This window comes from Musa acuminata, chromosome BXJ2-6 (assembly GCF_036884655.1).
Source record: "Musa acuminata AAA Group cultivar baxijiao chromosome BXJ2-6, Cavendish_Baxijiao_AAA, whole genome shotgun sequence".
NCBI classification, from domain to species: Eukaryota; Viridiplantae; Streptophyta; class Magnoliopsida; order Zingiberales; family Musaceae; genus Musa; species Musa acuminata.
The window spans coordinates 31,814,329-31,832,795 of record NC_088343.1 but is presented as its reverse complement, the minus strand read 5'-3'; the positions used below and the strand labels follow the sequence as shown (position 1 = coordinate 31,832,795).

The window sequence follows — 18,467 nt, the reverse complement described above, 5'->3', positions numbered from 1 at the left end:
AAGAAAGGATGATGAAGTTTTAAGTCGCCCTTGGGTCAACTATACAAGAAGCGAACAACTGAATTCATCATACCGAATGACGACACTAAAGAGTCCATAAAATACTTGCATCAGCAGCAATTCCCAAATTAATGTAGAGATTAAACGTATAAGAACCATAACAATCAGCCCTTCAAGCTTATTATTATATGTATAATAATACATGCTTGCAGCATCAGCAAAAACAAGGTATTCCGAGCAATTCCGCAAGAGCTAATTTTGAGGCATTCACAGCCAATTTAATTGGTGGCCAATATTAGTAGTACAGTTCAATGAAATGAATTGAAGGAGACAATCGGTTCATTCCATGTCTGAAGATTACAAACCCATGCCCTGATGTCTACATGTACTCACTATTTGAAATCCCTAATATGCTACATTTGCCACATCCAATAAAGTACCCGAGTAAGAGGGCCCTAAGCTTTTCAATCATGAGGTGTAAGATTCCTTCCCTTTTCCTTTCTCTTGCTACAGTGAGATGTCAAACGGACAAGCATAAATTGATGTGAAGACTTGTGCCATGCCCTTCTCATTGAAACCCCATCCCAAAGTTAGGAGCCCAGAAATCGGCTCCGTTGTCATTCCCAACATGCAATGTGAAGGACACAGGCACCAGGCACAGTCCTCTACTCCTCAGGTCCTTGGGCTCATCCTCATCTTCATCACCATCACCACCACCACCATCATCCTGTTGATATGAATGATATGCAATAACATGTGAAAGAAAGACCATCATTTGCAATCAATCATAACCCTTTAACGACAGGGCAAAAAGCTACTTTGAGTCACCTAATTAACATCACGATGTACCTGATCAGCCGGTGGACCTCTTCTCTTCATGCAGCTATCAGCACTCAACAGCTGTTCAAAGGAACAGGATAAATTGGATTTAATCATGGGTTTGATATCTCCTAAATCTGTCAATAAATAGCTAATCATGTTGAAGGCTGTAAAGTTGCAGCTTTATTCTTCTTTCGACGCTCTCTTTAAAGGAGGAAAAGAACATGAAGCAGGAGGTAGCCACATGTACCTGTACTCCAGGGTCTTCCACAAATATACTACTACTCTCTCCTTTACCCTGGAAGATAAGCATCCCACTGTTAAGCTCACATGATAAGTAGTAGAATCTCCATGCATGCATGCATGTGCAGGAGAGCTCATGAAACTTGCTGTTGTCTGCTTATGCTTCAGCCCTAATTAACGGAAGAGGTAAAGTGTTGGGAGCAGTTAAGGAATGGGGCATTTTGGATACTTACGCACTGCCTCGTGCTCCTTGATCTGCTGCCCAGGTACGGGGAGCTCAGAGCCTGCATGAAGCAAAAGGGTTGGGAATCGGGTGAAGAGGTATTAATCTCTGAAACACATGACGACGCAAGACAACAATAACTAAAGGATGGTTTGGCCATTGCATCAGCTTTTATCGCACGCGCGACCTCATCCATACCCAAAGATCTGTGCTTTTTGTTCATGAGAGAGAGAGAGAGAGAGAGATTGGACCTCAATTTGACCCTGGAGGAATCTGATGTAGCCAATGGCTTCTAACAGTACAGACGCAGTGTCAGTCTGCAAAAGGGAGCCATGTCAGGGCTTCTTTATTTGATGACCAGGAAGAATGACTGAGAGAGAGAGAGAGAGAGAGAGACAGAGAGCCATGCGCAGCAGAAGCAACACTTGCAGCCGGCTAGTGAGTGACCTCTCGCATCTAGATCTAGTGCACATAGCCTGGTAGTAGTACCTTTCCGAATGGAGAAACTAGCTGATGTAGAGCTGCTATCCTATCTCCTAACTTCTCCTTCCTAACCTGGGAAGAAACACACATAAACCATCGTCAAATGCTTTCTCTCACTTGCTACATCTATAAATTATCTTTTCTATCGAGCGAGAGGGCAACTATTATGTAAGTATGGAGATAAAAACCTTGAGAGATGACTGTGCTGAGGAGGTCTGAACTCTAGCCTTCTTCTTCAAAGCTGCACCACTGTTGCTGTTGCACTTGGCAAAGGAAGAAAGGAAAGTAAGACGTTGCACACCATAGAGTAAGAGTATCTGCAACAAATATTGGCTATAACGAGAACTTATATGGATCTGAAGAACACCAAATATAAGATTTTTTCTCTTCTTTTAATCGTTGAGTTGCCTTTTTGAAGAGCAAGATTATAACCGATAAGAACATGTACAACAACGAAACCCTTTCTTTGCGTTCCTTACCTCGGACGAAAGGTCAGATTTGTGATGCTTTCTCTGCGACTTGCAGTTGGAGAAGTCCAAGATGTTGTTGCTGAAGCTTGTCGTGACACAAGACCTGGGAGAGGATGCTGGCACCATCTGACTCCATGAAGACCTACCCCCCTGAGCTCCTTGCTCTTTGCCATGGTAATAGGCATGGTGTCCGACCTCAGAGCCCTCTTGTTTGATATCAACCATGTGGGCATTCGCTGGTGTGTATGGCAGTTGGTACTCCCAGTTCTCCATCCTCTTCACTGGGAAATTACCAGTGTGGCTGCGCCCCTCCTCTTCCTCCTCCAATCCCCCCCTGTAAATTGTATTCCCACCATGCATGGGATATCAGAACAGATCTTATATTACCAACAGTGAAGAGAGAGAGAAAGAGAGAGAGAGAGATAGAGAGAGAGAGAGAGAGAGAGAGAGAGAGAGAGAGAGAGAGAGAGAGGGTATTACAGCAACAGCTGGCTCCATGATTCAGGTACCTCTTGGGATTCATGGCAAGGGATCATGGGGGCAAAACCAGCAGGCTTTGGGTACCTAGGGAAGACGGAGGAAGACAAAGGAGAAGGGGAAGAGGAGGAAGAAGCAAAGAGAGTGGACATCTCCTGAGAAGGTGGCATCAGGTTGTTGTTCATGCTCCACAAGCTAGGGCTTCTCCCCATCATTTGCTGCACTATGGAGCTCTGATAAGCTCCTCTACTCATGCCTACAGCTCCTCTTCCGCCCTATCCTTCTGCAGCTCCCACTCCTTTTCCCTGTCACCCAGGTCAACCTTTGCTTCTTTTCACTTTACTGGTTGAGGTTTGGAGAGGAAAGCAATACCAGCTCAGGGCTTGTAGGTTATGTTTACAAGGTATGGAGAGGAGCTTCCTTTCCACCCATCTTTTATTTAATGTTTTCTCTTACTTTCCTTGCTTTTCTCCCCTCTCCTTTCTTTTTCTTTATCACAAAGTGGGCAAACAAAAGGTAGTGGCAGTTTCACAGTGAAAGAATGTTTTAGGGAAATATGAGTTCTTAATTAGGGTAGAAGCTACAAGTTTGTATGGTAGGATTGGCCTAAGTATGTATTGTAGTCAACATTGTTTTATCTTCTGTAATCTATTGCATACGGAGTCCTTAAGGAGTGACAAAGGATAAGTCACCATAGCACACTGGAAATTAGTCTGCTCAAGGTGAGAGGATTTGGACCACCCATATAGAAGACAAGTCCATAGTTAACAAATAATTAATTATATGTTGGTGGCCAGTTGATAGTTCATTAGTGGTGTGACTAAGAATGAATGATTACTCGGAATTTGACATTCTTATTATTGTAGTTCATGAAGTGCAAAAGTGAGAATATTAGAGTCAATTACCAAAAGCATGAAGGAAGAACATATCCTTTGAGCTTTGTTTTCTTGGGCAATTAAGATGGAGAAGAACTTATAGTCTATTTCTCACCAAGCATGAGTGAGAGATCATCTACATGTAGATGATCCATGCTAAAGCTAAGGAATTATACTCGTTGCATGATGTTCCATGATAAAGCTAGAAAACTATGCTTTTTGCTTGATTCTGTCTTTGAAGCCTTAATGTTATTGGCCACAAGATCGACTCTTGTGGCCACAAGACAAATGATTTATTATTATTATTATTATTATTATTATTATTATTATTATTATTATTATTATTATTATTATTATTATTATTATTATTATTATTATTATTATTATTATTATTATTTATACTTTCATTTTTAGTATTTAGAAGTTTCTTTCATCGAATACACCCTTGATGTAAGTTGTTGTAGGAATGGATTAAGATGTGATACACAAATATTATTTATTTTGAGAGATTTTTTTTTTCTTAATTGGTTGACAGCCCTTGAACTCATGTCTTTTTCTCTCTTCTAAATTCAATAATATTAAAAAGAAAAAAAAATGAGGCCAGATCATCAATCTCATCGCATCAGGTTGACGATAAAATAGATAATTTCATCATTAAAATCGTGTTTCCGAAGAACAAAAACATGTACATTCAAACAACATATGCAAAGTTTTATATCTTTGATCATTATATTAGACTCCATTTTAACAACCTAAGCTTAATTGGGTCCATAATGTATCTGTCGATTCACACTCAATGATTCATGGAGACATGCATATAATGTACAAAACAACCTAATTATTTTCATGCAGTGTTCCTTAAAACATGCTCCAAAGCGGTAGGCTGTCCATGTCACACGTGTCAGTCAAAAGGTATGAAGCAGTACAGCCATGAGTTACCCGAGCATTCCATTTCTCCGATCTACACACCCCCCACCCCCACCCCCCTAAATGTCATCAATTTATATCCTCCAAGATTCCAAAAATTGCCTCAAAACTCCTAATCATGAGTGATTACTGCTCCAATGGTCATGCATTATGCTAATATAATCTTAATCAAAGAAGGAAGTATTTATTATCTTCACCAATACAACGAGACAAAACAACTTGGGACAAACTCCAATCATTCTCAGTGAGCATTACATTTTCCACAAACCATAAACAAAATGCCCAAAACCATTGGACATTATTCATTGGGGAAAGAAACATATCAATAAATAAATAAATATATATTTATATTCCTTGTGGAGATACAGCTTTGAGACCGTACACAGCTCAAAATCTGTGTCGGGTGCGCCATGTCCTTTGCAAGCACTCTTTTTCCTTTGATTACTCCTCTCCAACTCCTCTCCCCAGCGAACCCATCCTTCTTCCTTTGTCTATATGCTGCCACCTCCATATTCCACACCATGCCATGCCGCAACCCTTAATTAAATAGACTCTCCCCTAATCATCATGATTAAACTACTCTTGTTCTCGGAAATTTTACATTTCTGAGGGACTTAAGAAGATGTTGTCACAAAAGAGGTGGGAGATCCATTAAAGTATCTCTCTAATTGTGCATGGTGCGATTATCTCTCAGGAAGCAGAAGCTCGGGTCTACTCTCAAGAAACATGGAGTCTTTTAGGTGGAGGTACCGAGGAAAGAAGTGGAAGTTGCAGTGATTGGAAATGGAGTTTCCCCACTCATTGTCCTTGTGGTTCCAATGGATCGATCTCATGCACCAAAAGGTAGCTTTGATTGCAAAAAGCTACACTGATCAGTTCTATTCCAGAAGCAGAAATCAGATGCAACTTGAACAACTGTGCCATATGATGATCTTTTGCTTTATGCGTTCTTAATCGGTTTTCCCTCTCATCTCAATTATTGGCGGTAGCTTGATCTAAGGTTAACATTCATTATCAAACCCTAAAAGCAAAGTAGTGATCTTATCATGGCACAAAGGAAGGATCCTCATCACTTTTTCTTCTCTTTGCCTCTTTTTTACTTTTTTTTTCTCGTATTTCGTCGAAATGCTTTATTTACATTGTTTTTCTTTCGAATTTAGGGGCGCGTGGTGGCTCTCGATCTTTACGATGGATGTCTCCTTGGATGCATGCATGGATCTGAAACTCCGATGCTCTGTATTAGATTCGATGCAAAAGAGAAGAAAGATCAACAGTGATGAAACTGCTCGTAGTAATTCCCCATGAAGTTAAAGATATCGAGAGATTGGTATTCCCAACTTTCTCCAAAGGAGAGCATTATGCATGCTTTTGTTTCTTCTTTTCTCGAATCAAAATGCGTGTAATACATCCTTTTGCTGTTCTCTGCGTGCTTTGTTCATTGGGTTCCTAAATGCCCAATTTCAGCTTCTCTCACTTTTAACATCCACCTCCGGTGAGTTCCAACAAGAACCCTACTCTCATCAGGCTACTCGCATGATGGTCCTCCGGGTCTAAGAAATATTTTAAATGGATGGAGACAAGGTTGAAATATGCCCTAAGATTTTTCACTTGTAGGGTAGCTCGTCCATGGTGGGACTGGACTCACTGGTCATCATGCCTTACGCATATGCAAGCTTGGCTTCCTATTCCATTGATGGTTGGCAATTTGCATGGTCTTCTTCAAACATGGAGATCGTTGCATGTGGTTTCACATGATTCCAAAAATGCCGAGAAAAAATTAATTTAATTTTTTATTTTAATTTTTATTACTGTACTAAACACATTGTATTCGCCTAAAATATCGATTAACTTTTTATTCTCGTTGTCGGTGGACAAGAAAAGTTTGAGCATAGCAATTTGCACGATGTTTTTTGCGCAGACCAAACGATGCGGTGGCCAATGGTAACATAATGATCACGAGCAAACATGCAGTACAAGTATAACGTTCCTCATACATACATATACATGTACATTGTTAAGTAGAGCTAGAAGAGACAAGAAGTGGTTGGCTGAAGAAGGTAAGAAGAACAGGTGACCTACCATTCTTGTTGTCTCATCAACTTGGTTTGATTCATATACAATTAATTACAAGAAAAATTGACCTATAGGAACATAATCAATGGTAAAATATAACCCATCGTCGGTCCGAGTCTGTCTCATCATGATTATACCACTGTAGTGACGAAAATAATGAATTTTTCGTTAAAATTATGGATTTTAGTGAAGATTTATATTTTCGAGTGTTGTCAATTTAGAAAATATGTAACGACGAGACTACTCTCACCGCATGCTGATGCTCCTTTAAGCTTGCCATGCCATCGTCAATCTTTGGATGCAAACTCTCTAAATAACTCTTTTTTTCTTTTTTTAATCTTAACAACAACATCAGATGGTTTGGCGAGCTTCTTAATCCATCATTTCTTATTTCACTATCTTCAATTCTTTCTTTCTCACCAGAACCCAGATGTTTATAAAGGATTGAGAATCTATGACAAAAGTGTAAGAGTATAAACGACCAAGAACATCTTTGGCACTTCTTTTTCCCATGCTGAGGATTGCCAACTTCTGTAGTTGTAGTGAGTGGAAGCTTGTTTCTTGTAGGAGTCGGAAGATGCTAACATTTTATTTTCTCTGTTGGATATCGGCAAATTCCTATTGGAAGCATCAGAAGAGGTCGTACATCTACAGACACTCGCTGCACCGTAAATCGATCTGCCCATCACTTCTGTCTGTTCGATGTTTCTCTCACATCTGCCATGTCCATCACATCTACAGGAAACCACATTTTGTTGGTTTCCATGACGAGGGAAAAAGAAATTATTTTCTTATTTATATTCAAATAAGAAGATATTTTGAGTTTTGTTTGTAGTTAGGGGATCTATTTTGTCAAACGAAAAGTTGACAAAATATTTTTACTAGACATGAAGAGTTGACAACCTTATCCGATTAATTTATGTACATAAAAATATTTTTCTATCGAAAATAAAATTATAAAACATGAATAAAATCTTTTTTAAAAAAATTTATCTTAAGAATTTAAGAAAATTTTCGGATTTTTTTAAAACGTATTATATTATGCGAGAATATATATATATATATATATATATATATATATATATATATATATATATATATATATATATATATATATATATGATTTATAATTTTCTTTTTTTGCTTGATACCCAATCCGAATTGGATTCCTTCTTTGAGTTCATATCATCATGCGACGTGTGGTGCATCGGATGTTCATGTATGCCTTTGTTTGTCCCAAAGGGTGTGATATTGACCAGCAGCAGAGCATCCAATCCATTCATTGCTTTATTCCTCACATGGAATAATAGCTTTATCCATAGAGATAAAATGCTTTCGCAAGGAGTGATTTGATTTAGACTCCAATCGGTTAATTGAATCGAATAACTAATGAGGTTCCGATTATTTATATTAAAATTTCTTTCGCATATAGTATTTGTTTTATTATTATTATTATTTTTTAATCTTATAAGTTACCTTTAGATATTATGTTCATACATTCGTGGCATTACCTCATCATGATTTAGCTCTATCCTTAACACCAAGTGTTTGTATTTTGCCTTAGATATGTAAGCTTCTTCCTCACCCTTCTTTCATGGCCAGCTTGTAGCTGAAGAGTCCAAGCATCTGCCTCCTGTATCGGACTGATGTGACACGGGTTATACAGACGAAAGGAATCAATCACCTACCGAAAGGAAGCAAAATGGAGGAAGCTCTGATGCAGAGATGTGCTATGGATGGATTCAACCACGGAATGATGCTGACATGGTGCACTGGCTCATTCTTGTGTTTCTTGTGCGGTTGAGGTGTATGACAAATTTCCTCAACCTTTTTTCGCTGGATTGTTGACAGTCCACTTTGTGATGAGGAGAAAAAACTTGAGCACATGCTCATCTTTCGGGAGGATGGAAGTCACAAGGCTTTTCTGCAGTTTTGTTCCCCTGCAGTCAGAGAACAAGTAAGTTCTGTTAATCAACATGGACCATCTTTTTACTCACCCTTTTTTCCCTGCTTCTCTTTGCTGCTGCGACCTTTTTCTTTTCCCACCTCATTCGATTTATTCCTCTTTTGTCTCTGATTGGACCCATTTTTTTTTGCCTAATCTTTTCAAATCTTGGCCAACTCTAATGATTGCATAATAAGATAGAAGACAATATTATTATTATTATTATTATTATTATTAATTTTATTATTAAACATGCAACATTTTGTTCATGTCTATTTCTTTCTAGTTGCAGCATAGATGTTTCTTTGGCATTGATATATCACAGAATACTAATATGTCACACAAATTATCCCTTCACTTATCTTGCTTGATTACTCAGAGAAGAGATCCTTTTGCAGAAACGGACAAACATGTTAAGATAAGTTAGCCTACAAGATTTCATGTCCTATGCTAATTCGCTAGTGTGAGTATATATATATATATATATATATATATATATATATATATATATATATATATATATATATATATATATATATATATATATATATATATATATATATATATATATATATTGATGCACTTCAAGTTTAGTCTCATATCGAACGTAGAAAGAGAATCGAGATTCCGCTATTTAGATTAGTGATTCAGATCTATTAAGTTAATTCTGTTTTGTAGAAGAGATATTGTTGCGATGAGCATAAGTCCGGTCGGTCTACAAGCCAAGTAGAATCAAGCATCCAAGAAAGTGAAAGGAGCTGAGCATGTATGTGCGGTAAGAAGCCAAGTAGAAGAAGAAGGCTCACCAAGACACAACACAAAACAACAGTAGGGTGTGTGCAGGGCAATTTGGATTGGAAGTAGACTGTGGTGGTGTGCCAAAAGCTCATGCGGGGAAGATGGTGAGCAGGATGTGTCAACCACCAGAATAAAGCATTCGATCCGGTGGCTCCACCAGCAGCACGCTTGTCACTGCTCAAAGAATGTTTCAGGGCATGGAGAGAGAGTGACCCTCGAGAAGGAACAACAACATCCCACATGGTTGTTCAGATTCCTCCATCATTTTCCTATGCCTTTTTTTTTTTTTTCCTTTCCTCTCACTCAGTGATTCATCAGGCACCTTCAAAGCTGAAACCATGGTGCTTGGGTTGGGTTGACGGCCAACGCCATCGACCCTATGATCGGACGGTAATAAGCGTTAAGTCCATGACAAAGTAGTATCGGTTATGATTGAATATGGTAAAATGATAAAAAATAACCTAGAAAGAAGACAATCACAGTTCTTTGTTAGAAATATTGATGGTCGGTTACTCAAGTGAATAGGGTGACAAATTTACACGCAAAATTTGTAATAAACTTGAAGGTTTCAAAGATTTGGAAGGATAAATGACCTCATATGAGTAGGGTTATTATGATTTTCACCTTTGAAATTAAAAAAAAAAAAAAGTGAATACTGTTGATTACTTCTGCTTGGATGGATTGAGACTTTTGTCTCAAAAAACACAACCTTTTTGTTGTTAGAAAACCAGTTTCTCTGCCTGTGTGTCACCACTCAACTTATGCTTTTGCTAGTTTCAGATAATAATGTGCTTCTCATGTAGGAATCTTACATCGACACAAGTCTCCAAAGAGTTATCATGTTTTATTTGCTATGCTTCTTTACCAGATGATTATAATCTTCTTATGGATATCAGTGTCTAATAAGCTCTCCTGAATAAAATGTGGGAGAAGAATTTAGCTAGATTATAGGATAAGATGAGTCCACATTTTACTCTGTGATTTATATCTATTAAGTTAATGAATCGATTATCTCATCTGATTTTATAGATAACAAAATACTTTTTTTTAATATTAATTAATTAAAAGGGTAACTTGGAATAATGACTATGATGTAGTAAGAAGCATTAGTAGCTGCTCAATATCTAGCATTCACAAAATTAACGATATCAAGATTGCAAGTTACCATTATAATGAGTTGTACATTTGTAAGCAATTTTGAAAAGCGAACGAATGAGGGTTATGATAAATGGACTGAACCCCATTGGGGTAGAGATCCATGTGAGTCTTTCTTTCTTTATGGGCCATCGACTCATATGATACGAGAATCTATTATAAGTGCTAATTTATCCATAATGATTTATCAAATAAAATATAGTAAATAAATGATGCAGGACGAATACCAGCGGATTCCTTCTCATAATAGACTAACAAAAAAAAAGAGATATATAAAAAAATAATAGCTAAAAAATAATTAAAAATTATATATATATATATATATATATATATATATATGTTTAAAGATGATTTAATGGCTTGATTGTATGTTGTGTCATACTGATAAGACAGCAGTCCATGGAAAGAAACCAGATCAACAAGTTTTAGTTTTATCTGAACCTGAGCTACAACTCCATCCAATTTATATTTTGCTTGTCCTAACGCTGACCGACTTCCAATGTTCTCACGGCTTAAATTTATGTCATCACTGTGTATATACAGATAATGAATCTGATTCTTTATCCTTATAGAATAAGGCGAAAGAAGAATTAACTTCCAATTTAGAGTATGAGTTGACCTTTGGATGTGAACAGCATTTGAGTCTTAGCGGTCTGTGTCATAGTTAAGAGGTGCATTTCGTGCCTTCTTCCATGAACGAAACCATCTTTGCAGTAAGAAAAGCCATCTCTGCATTATCAGTTTCTTTGGTGAGTCTCGAAGCTAAATCGACACGTTTAGTTTCATTATTGATCCTGGAATAGGAGAACAAAAGCCTTATAAGCCCTAATATAATATAAATGTAAATGGTTTAATAATACAAATGGTTGAGAAATTACCTAAGATATTAAACTGAAATGATACAATCACATAATCTGATAGTAGTCCTTCACACCGTGGTAGAGCGAGTTGACACGGCTACGTTCAGTCCTGGGGGCGTAGGATCATCCATGTCGGTGTTCGGTCAGTGAGGATCGTACTCTAGCGAGGTCGGACTTGGGCTCTGGTTTCAAAGTAGGGAACTCCCTTGGGTTGACCGCCTACTTCTTGGCCTCCGATCCCTGCACACAGGTAGGGGTCGGGAAGGGACTCCCGATTTCGACCCCTCCGAAGATCTTGTTAGAATTGAGTCGCAATCCCCACTCTGGCCGACCCCACGAGGGGTTTTTTTTCCTCCCATAGGGGACCAGTTGTACTTGTCATATTTATTGCTGCCGACGCTGTACTCGATCGGTGCCGTCCCGACCTTTACGGGTCGGTGCTGCACTCGGTGGGCGTCGTCCCGGCCCTCGCGGGATAGCGTTGTACTCGGTGGGTGCCATCCCGGCCTTTGCGGGACGGTGCTACACTTAGTCGGCAACGTCCCGGCCCTCGCGAGACGGCGTTGTACTTGATGGGCGCCGTCCGGCCTTTGCTGGACGGTGCTGTACTTGGTCAGCATCGTCCTGGCCTTTGCGGGACAGTATTGTACTCAATGGGCGCTGTCCCAGCCTTTGCGGGACGACACTATACTCGGTCGGCACCGTGTCGACTCGATCTTTGCAGGTCGGTGCGATACTCGTTTGGCGTTGTCCTGACCTTTGCGGGACAGCATTGTACTTAGTCAGTGCCGCCCGACCTTTGCGAAATTGGCGTTGACCAGGGGGTACAATCCGGCGTGTTATCATTGATGTTGATGTGACTGAGAATAGTGGTCGGAGGGTAGGTTCCCAAGATATGCTCTATCATTCTCTCCCCACCCCTCAGAGAGCAGCTTGCACTAGGTCACTTCACGAGGGCCTGGGTGCATGGCGCGGTGCGATCTTGTAAGTCGGGTCTGACATGTAGTGGCTGGTTGTACCCCAGGGGCCTTTGGGGGCAGGGATCGATCATGGACAAGGCACGTTGGGAAAGGTTGTCGGGATTGTGGCTAGTCGAGCGAAGTCGTTCGACGTTGGGCGCGGTGATTCGGCTAGAGTCGGTATGCATCTCGGCTTGGACTCGGAGGGGTTGATGCGGCCGAGTGTCACGACTCGGGTTGACGTGAGCGGGATTGACGTGATTGAGGGGCATGACTCGGGCATTGTATGACCAATGCGACTGAGTGGTACGACTCGAGTGTTGTATGATTGATATGGCCGAGCGGCATGACTCGGGCGTTGTATGACTAATGCAGCCGAGCGGCATAACTCGGGTGTTGTATGACTGGTGCGGCCGAGCGATATGACTCGGGTGCTGTATGATTGATGCGACCGAGCGGCATGACTCGGGCGCTGTATGACTGATGCGGCCGAGTGGGAGATTCCCGCCATGTCAGTTTTGGTGGGAAATATTCATCCTTGACAGCTTTTGCCTTAGTGGGAAGTTTTCACCTTGGCGAGAAGTTTTGCCCTAGCGAGAAGTTTCCCGCTATGGGGAAGAGAGAGAGATGTCCCGCCGCTTGTCTCGGAAGTTGTGTTTCTCCAGAGTCTTTAAGGCAAGGGAAGCAATTGGTGGCCTTCTGGGGGAGGTGAAGGGTTGCCTCGGTTGGTAGGGCTTCGCCCTATAAATGCACCGAAGAATCGGACGAAACGTCGAGGGACCAATGACATGCCAGACAACATGATTAATGCTTAGTATTAATTGTCTAGATCGAAGTGTGTTTTTACATGTGCAGGATTAACTATGATAGCAAGGCATAAAGCAAAATGAAATCCCGGAGTCAAGAACGCGATTTCGTTGGGAGTTCGAGAGTTCGTCGGAAGTCCAAATGTTCATCGGAAGTTCTGTAGGAACCAACCGAGAAGTCTTGGAGCTTGCGAGAGAAGCTCGTCGGAACTTGCCAAGAAGATCTTTGTGAAGTCCAGGAGCTTGCCGAGAGTCCACTAGAACATTACCGAGAAATCGTCGAAAGTTCGCCGGAAGATCGCCGAAAGCTCATCGGAAGAAACTAGACTTACGGACTTGTTTAGCTTAGAATATGTCTTAGGAATTGTAGTTAGTATGTAATTAGGTTTGGAATTGGGCCAAACCAATTATGGGCCAGTTGGGCCCATGTAGGGACTATGTTGGGCCGAATAAGAGGTCTAAACAGTGACCCAAGAGGTGGCACCGTCGTGGCACAATCTCTGAGACTATGTCAGGCGATGGTACCATCGGTCTGGGCGGTGGTACCGCCCAGACATAGCCTCCAAGAGGCTGCAGGAGGTGGTACTGCCAGTCTGGGTGGTGGTACCACCTAGTGTCAAGCGGTGGTACCGCCCAGTGCAGTGTCAGTGTCAGACTGACACTGGCGGTGGTACCGCCCATACCCAAGAAACCCAGGATGAGATATTTTTAGGCTCCAAGTTTGAATCAACTTAAAGCCTATAAATACCCCTCTCATCCCTAGTTAAAAAACATAAGCATATAGAATTTAAAAGTGAGAAAACGCTACTGCAATCTCTTGATAAATTCCCTCATCTACTCTAAGTTTAGAATTCTGTAAGAGAGGAGTGAGTGCTTGTAAGGGTTGTCTCCTAAACTCAGAAAAATGAGAAGACGGGTGTAAAAGGTGATTGATCTTCGCCTATTGAAGGAAGGCCGATAGTGGATGCCGGTGGCCTTGACGGAAGAGGAATCGACAGAGTGTATGTAGGTCATGACGACCAAACCACTATAAAATTTGGTTTGCATTTCCTTCTTGCAATTTACATTAACTGCAAACTGCCTTCAATACTTTTATGAACACACTTTTAAGTTAAGTTTCCGAAATCGGTTTTCAACGTATGAAGAAATTTTTGTAACCGACGTGAATTTACTGCTACACTAATTCATCACCCCCCCCCGCCCCCTTAGTGCCAACCCTGTTCCTAACAATTGGTATCAGAGCTTCGTTTTCTCATTTGGTTTAACAGCCAACAAGAAATGGTTCTTTTCAGCTTTCAAGAGGGTCACTCTCTTATTCGTCCTCCCTTTTTCAATGGGATGGACTAACTTATTGGAAAACTCGAATGAGAGTTTTCTTGCTTTCATTGAATCTTGATTTATGGCATATAGTTGAATTTGGTTTTCAAAGGTCTTCTCTTCCAATGAACGATTGGAATGATTTAGAGAAGAAGACATTTTCTCTAAATGCTAGAGCTATAAATGCTCTATTTTGTGCCTTAGACAAAAACGAATTCAATCAGGTTTCTTTGTGCGACACGGCTTCGATATTTGACATATTCTCGAAATCACATATAAAGGCATGAATAGCGTTAAAGAGTCTAAAGTCAATCTTTTATTGTATGATTTTAAACTTTTTCGAATAAAGCCTAGCGAAACTATTGTTGACATGTACACCCGTTTTATGGATGTCGTCAATGGTTTAAAAGCTCTTGGCAAATGGATTTCGGATTTTGAACTTATAAACAAAATTTTACGTTCTCTTAATAAGAATTGGGATTCAAAAGTAACGGTAATTCAAGAATAAAAAAATTTGAATACCTTTCCGATTGAAGAACTAATAAGGTCTTTAATGACTTATGAATTGACGTGCAATACACGTGAAGAACACAAGAACGACCTTCCAAATGACGAGAAGGATTTCAAACTAAGAACAATCGAAGACCACTCAAGCATAAGCTCAAGTGATGGTGAACTTGAACTCCTCACTATGAAATTTAGAAAGTTCATAAAATAAAAATTAAAGAACAAAAAGAACACAACTACTTGCTATGAATGTAAAAAGAAGAAGGTGACTTTGGATGAATCAAGCTCCTTTGAAGACGAGGAGAAAATCAACAAAGGCGATGTGGCAAACTACGCCTTAACGGCTTTCGACGATGAGATAATCAAAATACCCTTAATTTATTTTAAAATTACATAATACTTTTCAGGAGTTATTTTAAATTTAGTTTATAATTAATTTTCTTAAAAATTGCATGTTTACTAATGAAAATACAAAAAATTAGGAATCATGCTTATCTAATAATTTTGAAAATAATCATAAAAATTGCACGTGTTACGATAAAGGAACAAAATGTTAGACTTAAATCATGCTAGATGTTTTAATGATAATGTGTATCTTAATGATTTCCGTATTTCTTTTGATTGAAAACACTTTATGAAAACATGCTTGATGAAATAATGTAATGATGCATAATGATAGTGCTTAATGAATTTATCTTTTGAAACTATACATGATGAGTTGAAATAATAATGGTTTGAATGCATGAATTGAAATCCTTTATGTGTTCTCTCATGACTTTATTTGCTATGGGAAAATCTTTATCTATATCATTGATCTTGAATTCTCGGAATCAAAACTTGATAATTTCTTTATATAAATCAAGATCCCTCACTTTTATTCTTGAATGACTTCTTGTATTATAAATGATTGAGTATCTTGTATGACATGATGAGTAATGAAAATATTAAATGTTTTGATACCATGATTGACGATTTTATGCATGGGATTTTAAAGTTATACATGATAATTTATGGTTTATTGATCTTGATGGTTTTTATGATGAAATTTATTTTTTGATCCTAAATGATTGATGCATGTTTTTCTTTGGCATAAAAAGATAAAGAGATACTTGTATGAAACCAATAACTTAAAATGAAACATCTCCATCTTATACATTTTGATGAATCTATGTGTATCATTTTTATGAATCTCTAAAAAATGACTTTGTTGATTTAACAGGTTGAATGATTTGAAGATAAATGATGATTTTTCTCTTGATTATAACTTGTGATATTTTTTATATATGAATCATCATCTTGATTTCTCGATATTTGATACATGAGATTTCTCTATGAATCAAGATCTTATCATTTGATCTCCTATGTTTCTTTTTGCTATTTATAAAAAGAAGAGATTTGATGAAACAAATCATGTCTTGTGGCATTCATGATTTGATATCTTTCATTTTTTATGATTGAAATAATGATTAGAATATTAATAATAATTTGGAATCATGCATATAATGATGATTTTATATTTTGGAAATATATATGATGATTTGGTATTAGGCATGCTATACTTCAACTTATGATAATGATGCATGCAATGATGAAATATTCATGATGAAAAATTATTTTGACATTCATAACTTGATTTTTCATCTTTGTTATTTATCCTCTATCATGATTTGAAGATTGCAGTAAAAGGAAATGAATTGCACTATTGTGTTGTTCTTCCCTTCTTTTTGACAATGACAAAGGGGGAGAAAGAATTGCTAGTGTGCAATTCTCAAAAGAAAAGAAAGAACTTACTATCTTGAACATCACTTAGTTTGTTAGCTTGTATATTTCAAGAAAATACAAAAATATGTTATCTTGTACATTGTAAAAAAAAGCAAATTTATTAACTTGCATATCATAAAAATTGCTTGTATGATATAAAACTTGCTAGAATTGCTAGCTTATAATCTAAAGAGAAGCAAAGAATTGCTATCTCAAAAGAAACAAAAGTGCTATCTTGCCTATCTCAAGAAGCAAAAATACTGAACTTACACATCTAGCAAAATTTACAAACTTGCAAAATTCAAAATTTTTGCTAGCTTGCATGATGATAAAACTTGATATTTATTATGCAACAATTTGAACTTATATCTCAAACACTTGATAATTGAACTTCTCCTTTTTGTTGATGACAAAGGGGGAGAAGTATGTTGATGTTATGCATGATTTTAATCATGACATGTTTGCTTGGATTTTTGAATCCAAGAGTTTTCTATCAATATGGCATATTGATAGGGGGAGTTAATGTTAATTCCGTCATCAATTGGTTGTCATCATCATAACGGGGGAGATTGTTGAATCTCATATTTTGATGATGAAATTAATTAATAAGTGTTAATGATTTGATCTACGTTTTGAGTGACACAAGATGCTTCGATTAGGGATGAGACAATTAAAACAGGAAGAATCATGTTGGATTAGAGGAAAACATGTCAGAAGATTGGACGTCGGGTCGGAGGATCGGTCGACGTATCGACAGAAGGCTTCGGGCTATGGATTTGGGCATCGGACCAAGAAGAGCAGATATTGCATCAAGGATATCAGAGTTGCGGATTCAATTGGCCAATTGGGCAATAGGTCGCAAGAGAGGACGATGCACCGAAGAATCGGACGAAGCGTCGAGGGACCAATGACATATCGGACAACATGATTAATGATTAGTATTAATTGTCTAGATCAAAGTGTGTTTTTACATGTGCAAGATTAACTATGATAGCAAGGCATAAAGCAAAATGAAGTCCCGAAGTTAAGAACGTGATTTCGTTGGGAGTTCGAGAGTTCGTCGGAAGTCTAGACGTTCGTCGGAAGTTCTGCAGGAACCAGCCGAGAAGTCTTAGAGCTTGCTAGAGAAGCTCATCGGAACTCGCCAAGAAGATCGTCGTGAAGTCCAGGAGCTTGCCGGGAGTCCGTTGGAACATTGCCGAGAGATCGTCGGAAGTTCGCCAGAAGCTCGCCAGAAGAAACTAGACTTACAGACTTGTTTAGCTTAGAATATGTCTTAAGAACCGTAGTTAGCACATAATTGGGTTTGGAATTAGGCCAACCCAATTATGGGCCATTTGGGCACATGTAAGGACTATGTTGGGCCTAATAAGAAGCCCAAATAGTGACCCAAGAGGTGGCACCGTCGTAGCATAGTCTTTGAGACTATGTCAGGCGGTGGTACCGCTACCGCCCAGACACAGCCTTCGAGAGGCTGCAGGCAGTGGTACCACCAGTTTGAGCGGTGGTGCCGCCTAGTGTCAGGCGGTGGTACCACCCAGTGCAGTGTCAGTGTTAGACTAACACTAGCGGTGGTACCGCCCAACGCAGGTGGTGGTACCGCCCGTGCCCGGGAAACCTGGGATGAGATATTTTTAAGCTCCAAGTTTGAATCAATTTGAAGCCTATAAATACCCCTCTCATCCCTGGTTAAAAAACACAAGCATAGAGAATTTAAAAGTGAGAAAACGTTACTACAATCTCTTGAGAAGTTCCCTCCACTCTAAGTT

At 39.0% G+C, this 18,467-nt stretch overlaps 1 protein-coding gene across 4 annotated transcripts; it reads right to left on the bottom strand.

The window, feature by feature from the left end:
- Positions 1-231: 231 nt before the first annotated feature.
- Positions 232-3,111, bottom strand: LOC103988813 (transcription factor bHLH68). 4 transcript variants are annotated; one of them, XM_018827119.2, is made up of 9 exons: positions 2,719-3,111; positions 2,248-2,572; positions 1,957-2,085; positions 1,775-1,840; positions 1,537-1,602; positions 1,296-1,346; positions 1,070-1,117; positions 850-900; positions 232-727 (listed from the first exon to the last, which is right to left on the bottom strand). In XM_018827119.2, exons 1-9 carry the CDS (start codon positions 2,967-2,969, stop codon positions 569-571), a joined length of 1,146 nt encoding a protein of 381 aa, XP_018682664.2. In that variant the 5' UTR covers positions 2,970-3,111; the 3' UTR covers positions 232-568. The 4 variants fall into 4 exon arrangements, with proteins under 4 accessions (XP_018682664.2, XP_009405732.2, XP_064969583.1 ...); XM_009407457.3 differs by having other exon boundaries at positions 1,957-2,031; positions 2,719-3,110; XM_065113511.1 differs by having other exon boundaries at positions 2,748-2,909.
- Positions 3,112-18,467: the final 15,356 nt, after the last annotated feature.